The 10,665-nt window shown below is 44.6% G+C and overlaps 1 protein-coding gene across 1 annotated transcript; it reads right to left on the bottom strand.

The window, feature by feature from the left end:
* Nucleotides 1-925: 925 nt before the first annotated feature.
* LOC143935645 (uncharacterized) lies at nucleotides 926-8,138 on the bottom strand. The gene is made up of 2 exons (XM_077459668.1): nucleotides 5,326-8,138; nucleotides 926-2,433 (listed from the first exon to the last, which is right to left on the bottom strand). The coding sequence occupies exons 1-2, from the start codon at nucleotides 5,854-5,856 to the stop codon at nucleotides 1,057-1,059; spliced, it is 1,908 nt and encodes a 635-aa protein (XP_077315794.1). The 5' UTR covers nucleotides 5,857-8,138; the 3' UTR covers nucleotides 926-1,056.
* Between the last annotated feature and the right edge of the window lie 2,527 nt (nucleotides 8,139-10,665).

Raw genomic sequence — 10,665 nt, 5'->3', positions numbered from 1 at the left:
AGGGACCAGCTGGCTTCAGAGGGACTTTCACTGTGACTCAGGAGGGGACGTGTCGTTGAGGCATCATCATCTGTGCTGTCGCACACTGCTGTCAGTGTCATTGTGAGAGTCTTTTTCATGTGTGTACCTCCCCATTTTAATTTGTTGCCCTCCTGAGTCCTGTCCATGAGCTATCTTCTTACTATAACAAAAATTAAATAAGAAATATGTAGCGCCACCTCCGATGGAGCTGCTTGGTGAATTTGGATTCTCTGGTCTCCGCCTCAACTACAAGAATGACCTCAGCCCCTCTGGCACACTTGGTTAAATACAATTACTGAAAACACATTTAAGAACACACATGGAAAATACTGTTATCCTGGCTGTGGATTATCACCATGTATTAAGGGGTTAAATTGTGTGTTATATTTAACTATAGGTTCATTTAGATATTTACCCTTTCAGATATGTGGTCAGTAAATGCAAGGATTAAAACACACACATAGAATGTAATAAAAAGTAGATTTACTTAGCTTCGGTTACAGATGTGTTACAGATGATACAATACAAGGATAAAGATTCATTCAGCTTTCAATCCAGGAAACCCCTGTAGCTTCTTCAGCTTCTGGAGACGACAGTCTTTCAAAAGTCCTAGGCACTTGCAGCCCTAGATGAAGTTCCATGGCCTCCTGTATTGTCTGGCAATTTATAGGCTTGAAAGAAGCGCGAAAAGGCTGGTTTTATCTGGCACCCACAAAAGACTAGCCACAATGGTCCCAAGACAATGTGGCCATCTGTTGAGTGACTGACTATATGTGAGCTCAGTGAAATCAATGTATGCAGAAACTTGCATACATATATATATATATATATATATATATATACATATTCATACACACATATATATATATATATATATATATATATATATATCTATATACACATATACATACACATACACACACACATACATATATAAGCAATCGCCTTAAAAATATCATAGTTAATAACTCATTATCCCAAGTTCTTTGTAAATCAATGATAAATATAGACCCGTACTACATTCCACCCCTTGATTCACAATGAACTCAAGTCATAGACATAATCTACAGATTTACGTATAGGTAAAGCCTCAATAGTAGATGTTGTACATTTACTAATACAGACAAAAATAATCTTCACTATAATAAAAATTCCTAATGCTAATAAAATAAACCATGCAATATACATAACCACTTGTTGCCCCAGTTGACCAAGCCACGCAAATATCCCATCATTAGAGATAGAATGACGTTTACCAACAGCTTTTCGGGCCTCTGTTAATTCTGACTCAATGTTTTCACTACTATCTGTAATATAAGAGCAACATTCATCCCCAATTAGAGCACATACCCCTCCCTTGGCAGCAAGAATAAAATCTAAAGCAGCTCTGTTTTGTAGTACCACCAATCTCATTTGCCTAACCTCTTCTGTAAGAGCATCAATACTATCAAATGTTTTGTTGAACGCATATTCTATGATTTTAGACATTCTCCTCAGCATTTGCACTGTCCGAGCCACTCCATACTGAGGAAGAATAATCATAGCCAATCTATCTCCTTCAGTGACATCCCACCCCTCGGGTATATCTTGTATTTCTGAGGAACCTATGCTCCTCTTCCAATTCCTTACCCTCCCAGGTGGATTATTAAAAACTATACGGACTTTTGGTACTACATGTCCAATATAGCAGCTCCCTGACCAATTTGGTGGTAGCCATTTATAAGCGTTCAAACCACATATAAAATAGAATTGATAAGGCAATGGAGTACAAGTAGTTTGGTGAATCCAGTACTGCCAAAACATATCTGCTCGTGTTTGATTTTTAGACAGATTTACACAGCTAATAAGGGCACTATCTTTGGCCAAACACACATGTGTATCATTTTTAAATGCAGATCCTCCTATGCGGTACCCATCTACTTCAAAATTAAATACTTCTCCTCTCCCCACCACCTGCACCATAGCGATATTATTCCAATGATCTGTTACTACATAATCACAATTACTATTTCCCAGTTCTATGGAATATGAGTCATTGGTACTAGGTCTTTGTACACACAATACACCAATGGCTTTACGGGATAACTTTATAGAATATTCCTCTGGGCCAAAATTAGTTGGTATGTTTTTACATGATGGATTAGTCAAACTGTCCATAGCTCTATTCATTATTGCTATTCTCCAAGGATCATCCAAAGGCAACCAGCTAATGTTAACTGGTAGTCCATATAATGGTATGCCTTCAGGTGCAGCGCGGGGTGTTTGTCCACACACCCAACAGTTTGTAACATTAAAAACATGAGCTGTTGCTTTCAGAGTCTCATGGAAGAAGTTCTTCTGTGCTGTTCCACCAAAAACGAGGCTGGTCATCATCTGAAGCCATAGTAGTGTCCTCATGGCAACGGCAACAATCTGTGGATAGGAACATAAATAGGTTGGTCTTCCTGTTCAATTAAAACTAAAGCTGTGGACCCGGGTCCCCAGGCCACAATTTCTCCCTTCCTTCCTTTAGCTCTTCCCCTCTCAGCTACACTTGGGGCTACCCACACCTTATTACCTAATTGGGCAGAATACATTTTCCCATGTACCCGTAGACGTTTAGGTATAATTATTATCTGTCCTATTTGTTGTCCTTTTTTCAGACATCCCATTTCTAAGGGTACTAGGGTAACACAATATTCTCCCAGTGCATCTTTTTTCACTTCTGTATCCCACTCACACCACTCAGTCAACTTAGAGTCTGGAATGAACTGCAAATCGCATGTGGGATCTAACTGTAAAATGCCAGTAGGTACTGATATATGGGAGTCAGGGCTAGGATTCACTTCCCCCTCACCCCCTCTTACTTCCACATCTTGGAGCATTGTAACTGGTATGGGTTGAGTTACAGGAATTGTTGGACCTTTAGTAGTTAGAGTGACAACCCATTCTCCTGCACTTTCAACACCACTTCCCAACATTCGCTGCATAGGAGTGTTCTGTCCTACTAATCTATTGTTCAGAATGTACACTGCTTCTTGTATCACCTTATCCCACCCCCTGAGTGTGCGTGTAGGTGTTAATTTCCGTATTTGCTCTTTAAGCAAACCATTCATTCTCTCTGCTGCTTGTGGATGATAGGGAATGTGAAACACCCAGTGTACACCATGTTCCTCCGCCCATTGTTTAACGGCTTGTCCTGTAAAATGTGTGCCATTGTCTGATTGGATTTCTTGAGGCACTCCATAATGCTGTGTCAGCAATTGCATAAGTTTCAAGGTTGTCTTCTGATCCGCATGCTTAGTAGCTGAAACTTGCAAAAGTCCACTATATGTGTCCACAGCTGTGGCACCATATTTCAATCCACCTCTTCCTCCTGGCAAGGGGCCTATGAAGTCTACTTGCCAGACTTGTCCTGGTTGCTGACCTCTGTAAATGTTTCCTGGCATGGGTGTCATTCGCGGCCATTTCTTTGCTTCTTGGCAGAGGGGGCACTGGGCTACAATGTCTTTTGCCTGAGTCTGTGTTAATGGTATGCCTTTGTGTTATGCCCATTGCCACGTGCTTTGTGCACCTCTGTGTCCGGATTGACTGTGTGCCCATTTTCCTAAGATTTCCAAAATAGTGTCATTCTCTTGGTTAGCAACAGACACTTGTGCAAGTCCATCAACCGTATCATTGTTAAGATCTCCACTATGGGCGTGGACATGTCCGATTTGAATAATTTGATTGTGACCTTCTTGCCACAAAAATTCCCAGATTTGAGGCCCACCCCACAGTTCTTTTCCATTTACTTGCCAGTTTTCTTGTTTCCATGCTCTTAGCCAAGTAGTTAGTCCTTTAAATACTGCCCAACTATCTGTATAGATGATCAAATTTCCTGGTATATCTTGCACCACCATATACACAGCTTGGAGCTCAGCATATTGACTCGATCCACCCTGACCACTTTGGTGAATCACCGTTTCAGTACCTGGCTGGAAAGCTGCTGCAGTCCATACTCTACCCTGAGGGGTGATTTTGGCCGATCCATCTGTAAACCAAGCATTTTGTTTGTCTTCATCTGACAGCTCAATAAAAAGAGGTGCTTCCTTGAAAGGCGATTCTCCCACTTGCATTGGAGGCAACTCAGGAACTTTTGATTCAAAGTCTACATGTCCAGCCAATTGTTGTGATATCTGACTGGGATCCTGAGATGAAATGTTAGCCCTTTCACTTAAGTACCATTTCCATTTCTGTAGCGTCTGCTTTTGTGCCACACTTGTATGAGCCTGGAAACCTTCTCGTCTCACCCACCCCGAAATGGGTAAGTCAGTCCTCACTGTCACAAACTGCTGCTTTGTTGTTACTTCCACATGTTGTAATGCAGTGTAGGCAGCCAGCAACTGCTTCTCCAAGGGACTGTACTTTCTCTGTGCAGCGGTGAACTGTTTGGACCAGAATCCCAATGGTATCTTCCGATCCCTTGGATTTTGGCCTTTCTGCCACAGACCCCACGACATCCCATGTTCAGTTGCAGTCACATCTAAAATGAAAGGATGATCTGGTTTCAAAGGGCCTAAAGAGTGCTGTGTCCTTACAGTCTCTTTAGCAGTGTCTAGTGCCAACTGCTGATCTGGTCCCCATAAAAATACAGTCTTTTTCCGGGTAACATTATAAATTGGCCTGAGAATCAGGTCCAAGTGAGGAATGAAAGGTCTCCAAAAACCCAGTAAACCGAGTAAACTTTGAGCCTCTTTCACATTTTTGGGAGGCTTCAATGCTGCAATAGAGTCTAATACAGGTTGTGGAATAGTCTTGATGGGCCCAGACCAAATCATTCCTAAAAATTTGACACTTGTAGCTGGTCCTTGGATCTTTGTAGGGTTAATGGCCCATCCTCTTTTCTGTATATGGGCCTGCACTGTAGTCAAGTCTTGTCTTACTTGTTCTTCTGTACTACCAGAGAGCATGATATCATCAATGTAATGATACAGGTTACAGTCCAGTTTTGGTAACATATCCAGATCTCTGGCTACCATACCATGGCAAATTGTTGGACTATGCAAATAGCCCTGAGGGACAACATTGGCTGTATACTGTTTTCCATCCCAAGAAAAAGCTAATTGATCTTGTGATTCCTCATCAATAGAAATGGAGAAAAATGCATTTGCTAAATCCAGTACCGCATGCCATTCTCCAGCAGTTCTCTACAAGTGACACCATATCTGGGACAGCTGCTGCAAGGGGTGGAGCCACTTTGTTTAACGCTCGATAGTCTATTGTCATCCTATAAGTTCCATCTGGTTTCCTTACAGGAAAAATAGGCGAGTTAAAGGGGCTCACCGCAGGCCTGAATACTCCTACATCCAGCAAGGCCTTTATTGTGTCAGTCACTTCTTGGTGTCCTCCAGGTATGCGGTACTGCTTGAGATTAACAGGGTCTTTGGGCGGAGGGATGTACACTGGCGTCCACTTTGCATGTCCCCTGATGATAGGTTTTACTGCAGACACAAAGAAAGAACGCACTGAGTTACCAAATGAAAACACACCTGCATCAGTTTGGATTGTCTGACCCCTCAAGATATCCATTCCCAGTATGTTATCAGGTAGCTCAGATATTAAAACTTGTGCCTTAAATATGGGGCCTTTTCCAATTTGCAATCTGCAGTATACCTTGTGCGCCCATGTGTGTTGTCCTCCCAGCCCTTCAACTGCCACTACCCCTGTGGTCTGATGTTTTTGACTTTTGATGCTGTGAAACAAAGTCACTTCAGCTCCTGTGTCTAACAATGCGGTAACCCTTTGTGGTCTATGTTGTCCTTGCCAATATATTGCCACTGATACATATGGGCGGTGATCCCCTGATTTCAGCATGTTAACTTGAACCAGTGGCACAGAGGATCCGCCCTCCTGTCATTCCAGAGGAGTGGGCACTTCCCATCCTCTGCTCCCAAATTTCTTTTTGTGTTTCATTAACTCTTCTGCTGCCGCCCCATAAGGGTTTGACTTTCTCTCCACAGGAGGGGCAGAAGGAAACACAGGCAAATCCTCTACATCACTGGTTGCCACTTTCTTAGGCAAGCTAGATTTTAATTTCCCTTTTGATTTTAATTCTTTCCATCGTTTTAAAAGAGAACCTGTTTGTATGCCATCAATCTCTGATATTGGTACACCACTCTGCAAAAGATCTAAAAATAATTCTCTTCGTGTAATCTTCAACCTCTCTACAGGTTCTTTCTCTTCCACACTCCTTTGTTTAACCCTGTCTCCAACTCTCTCCAATTCTCCTAATTGTCCCAGTAAAGCCGCTGCCTCGTGAACTTTTTCTTTCTTTGCATCAATAGCACTCAACATTGTAAACAATGGAGCCTTTAAATGGGACGGGGCGTTAGAAAGCAATTTATTTCTCATGTGTGCCGTGAACAAAGCCATATCAGGTCCTGTCCAATTATCATGCACAGTAGGAGTTTCTATTAGAGGGTCTGCAATCAATCCACTTACACACCCATATTCTCGCAGCCTGTGAATTCCTTCCCCTATTGTACGCCAAGGAGTTAAATCCATAAGTTCTGTAGGAGTGTCATGAACTTGGACTATAGAATCTCTTGGGGGGCGTGGCTTGGTGCCTGAGGAAGATGGATGCTCGCTTCTAAGCTCTCTCTCCCAGAGGTCCAGCTATCTATCTATCGGGTATCTATCTCACCGAAAAACATGGGGAGCACACCGCAAAACCCTTCTGGTTTACCCTCCCGTTCGTCCAGGAGCCAAGACGCCCTTATAAACCAACATATACCGGAGATATTCCGCGCGCGGCCTAGAGGAACAGCGTCTGACTCACACGCCACACCGCGCGATGATTCACCTCATGGCAGAGGGCCTAACAGATCCAGAAGCCGGAGCCCACAATCTCAACCCACGGATCCAATGTCGTCTCCGTCGCTCAGTCTTGCAGATTTGAAAGCTATGACGGCGGATATCAAAGGAGCACTCGCGGCTGCGGTCTCCGAATTACGCGCGGACTTTCAGTCGATGATACTGAGGGTGGAAGACATAGAAGACACACAGGCCCGCCATGACACTACTCTTTGCCAACTGCAACAAGTCTCGGAATCCCACGCGGTCCACTTCAGGGACATTAACCGTCATTTGGAAGACCTCGACAACCGTGGAAGAAGACATAACGTCCGATTACGAGGTCTTCCAGAGTCCGTGGAACCTTCACAGCTAACCCGCGCTGTCACGGCCATCTTTAATGGCCTCTTGGAGCGGCCCCCTGATACACCTATTGTCCTAGAACGCATCCATTGAGCCCTACGACCCAGAGGAAGGGATGCTGATCCCCCTAGGGATGTCATATGCTGCATAGCAGATTATATTCTTAAGGAAGAAATTATGCGGAGAGCGAGAAATGGAGGGCGGATGCTTCACCATGGCGCTGAAATTAAACTTTTCCAAGATCTGTCGGCCATTACTCTACAGAGAAGACGAGAGCTAAAACCGATCCTAGATCTTCTGAGAGCCCGCGCTATTCCGTACAGATGGAAGTTCCCGCTTTGTCTCTCAGTCAACTATAACGGTCACTCGGTTAATCTCAGAGTGCCTGAAGATCTTGAGCATTTTTGTAATACTCTCAATTTGCCCAACGTTGAAGTGCCCGACTGGTACAGTGATTTTCGTCTCCCCGTGTTACGGAGAGCTGACTCTATGGAAGGCATTGCAGAAGCAGGCAACTTTAACATCGGCAGACGCAGGAGGAGCCATCCCCCTGCTTCATCACCGAGAGCTCAAGGCAACGTGCGCAATCTCAGCCCTACAGCCTCACCGGACCACCGAAAGCCCAGGAGATCATAAAGTCTCTGCTTCCTGGAAATCCGTCTAGCTGACACATTACACCGCAAACCTTGTTCTTTGTTTTCCCGGTTAACTGAGTAAAACGCGGTCTCACAAGAAACCTGGAACTTATACTGTCATGAAGAGTTCTACTTCTTTTTTCATTCGTCAACCACTATCGACGTACGAGAAATTTCACGGTTTGCTGCCCTGGACTGTACCTCGGATACACTCATATGGAGTCATCTACCACGAATGTTCTCCTGCATCCTCACCGCACCACCTACAGACCCTGAGACACTGTATTGGATTTCGTACGTCAAACCTGTAGGTAAGCTGTCTGACTGGACACTATCTATTAGACATGTGCAGAGTAAAATATTTCGTTTCGGAATTTCGTTTTCGTCTGAAAACTTAATTTATTTAGTTACTCCCGAAATTCGTTTTTATTTATTTCATTTTTCGTTCAAAAATTGCATTCGTCCGAAAATCCACATGAATCACGGTCGAATCTGTCTTTGAAGGCTTATGGTGTCTGTCGAATGTATAAAGAAGATTCGACAGAGCTAGTATATAGCATACTTTAGAACCCTATTAAAGTCTATGGGACTCCAACGTTCAAAATCTAAAGTGCTCATTTTAAAGGCTAATTTGCAAGTTACTGTCCTAAAAAGTGTTTGGGGACCTGGGTCCTGCCCCAGGGGACATGGATCAATGCAAAAAAAAGTTTTAAAAACGGCCGTTTTTTCGGGAGCAGTGATTTTAATAATGATTAAAGTGAAACAATAAAAGTGTAATATTCCTTTAAATTTCGTAGGGGGGGGTTGTCTATAGTATGCCTGTGAAGGGGCGCATGTTTCCCGTGCTTAGAATTGTCCCTGCACAAAGTGTCATTTATGCAGGAAAAAAAGTCCTTTAAAATCACTCGCAGCTATAATGAATTGTCGGCTCCCGTAATACAGAGAACACTCATTGAAAGTCATTGATAAAAAAATAAATAAATAAATAAAAAAAAAAGCGTGGGGGTCCCCCAAATTCAATTACCAGGCCCTTCAGGTCTGGTATGGATATTAAGGGGAACCCTGCCTCAAATTTAAGAAAAAATTTGACGTGGGGTTCCCCCTAAATATCCATAACCAGACCCTTCAGGTCTGGTATGGATATTAAGGGGAACCCCGCGTCAAATTTAAAAAAAAATTGACGTGGGGTTCCCCCTAAAAATCCATACCAGACCCTTTATCCGAGCACGCAACCTGGCAGGCCGCAGGAAAAGAGGGGGGGACGAGAGAGCGGCCCCCCTCCCTCCTGAACCGTACCAGGCCACATGCCCTCAACATTGGGAGGATGCTTTGGGGGTCTGTGACCCCTCAAAGCACCTTGTCCCCATGTTGATGAGGACAAGGGCCTCATCCCCACAACCCTGGCCGGTGGTTGTGGAGGTCTGCGGGCGGGGGGCTTATCAGAATCTGGAAGCCCCCTTTAACAAGGGGACCCCCAGATCCCGGCCCCCCCCCCCTGTTTGAAATGGTAAGGGGGTACAAAAGTACCCCTACCATTTCACAAAGAAAGTGTAAAAAATGTTTAAATAAAACAAACACACTTTTGAAAAATTCCTTTATTAAAAATAAAAAAATAAAAAAAAGATTCCAGCGGCGGTAATCCACTCTTGCTATCCATCGACGGACGGTCATATCTCCAGCGATGTCTAATATCATCCAGCGCAGCGCAGCATCCTTCTTCTGTCTCCGTGGAGGAGACACTACAGACATTCCGGCGGCTGACGTTTGTTATATACGGAGGGCGGGGCCACCCGTCACCTGACCCCGCCCCCCTCTGACGCAAGGGGAAACCCGGGGTTCCCCGTGACGTAGGGGTGACCCCGCCCCCCTCTGATGTAACGGAAACCTGCCTGTGTTACATCAGAGGGGTGCGGGTCACCCCTACGTCACGGGGAACCCCGGGTTTCCCCTTGCGTCAGAGGGGGGCGGGGTCAGGTGACGGGTGGCCCCGCCCTCCGTATATAACAAACGTCAGCCGCCGGAATGCCTGTAGTGTCTCCTCCACGGAGACAGAAGAAGGATGCTGCGCTGCGCTGGATGAGATGAGACATCGCTGGAGAGATGACCGTCCGTCGATGGATAGCAAGAGTGGATTACCGCCGCTGGAATCTTTTTTTTATTTTTTTATTTTTAATAAAGGAATTTTTCAAAAGTGTGTTTGTTTTATTTAAACATTTTTTACACTTTCTTTGTGAAATGGTAGGGGTACTTTTGTACCCCCTTACCATTTCAAACAGGGGGGGGGCCGGGATCTGGGGGTCCCCTTGTTAAAGGGGGCTTCCAGATTCTGATAAGCCCCCCGCCCGCAGACCTCCACAACCACCGGCCAGGGTTGTGGGGATGAGGCCCTTGTCTTCATCAACATGGGGACAAGGTGCTTTGAGGGGTCACAGACCCCCAAAGCATCCTCCCAATGTTGAGGGCATGTGGCCTGGTACGGTTCAGGAGGGAGGGGGGGCCGCTCTCTCGTCCCCCCCTCTTTTCCTGCGGCCTGCCAGGTTGCGTGCTCGGATAAAGGGTCTGGTATGGATTTTTAGGGGGAACCCCACGTCAATTTTTTTTTAAATTTGACGCGGGGTTCCCCTTAATATCCATACCAGACCTGAAGGGTCTGGTTATGGATATTTAGGGGGAACCCCACGTCAAATTTTTTCTTAAATTTGAGGCAGGGTTCCCCTTAATATCCATACCAGACCTGAAGGGCCTGGTAATTGAATTTGGGGGACCCCCACGCTTTTTTATTTATTTATTTATTTATTTTTTTATCAATGACTTTCAATGAGTGTTCTCTGTA

This window comes from Lithobates pipiens, unplaced genomic scaffold (assembly GCF_037356315.1).
Source record: "Lithobates pipiens isolate NorthernLeopardFrog02 unplaced genomic scaffold, aLitPip1_a1.2 Scaffold_28, whole genome shotgun sequence".
Lineage (NCBI taxonomy): Eukaryota > Metazoa > Chordata > Amphibia > Anura > Ranidae > Lithobates > Lithobates pipiens.
This window is presented reverse-complemented; position numbering and strand designations above follow the sequence as displayed.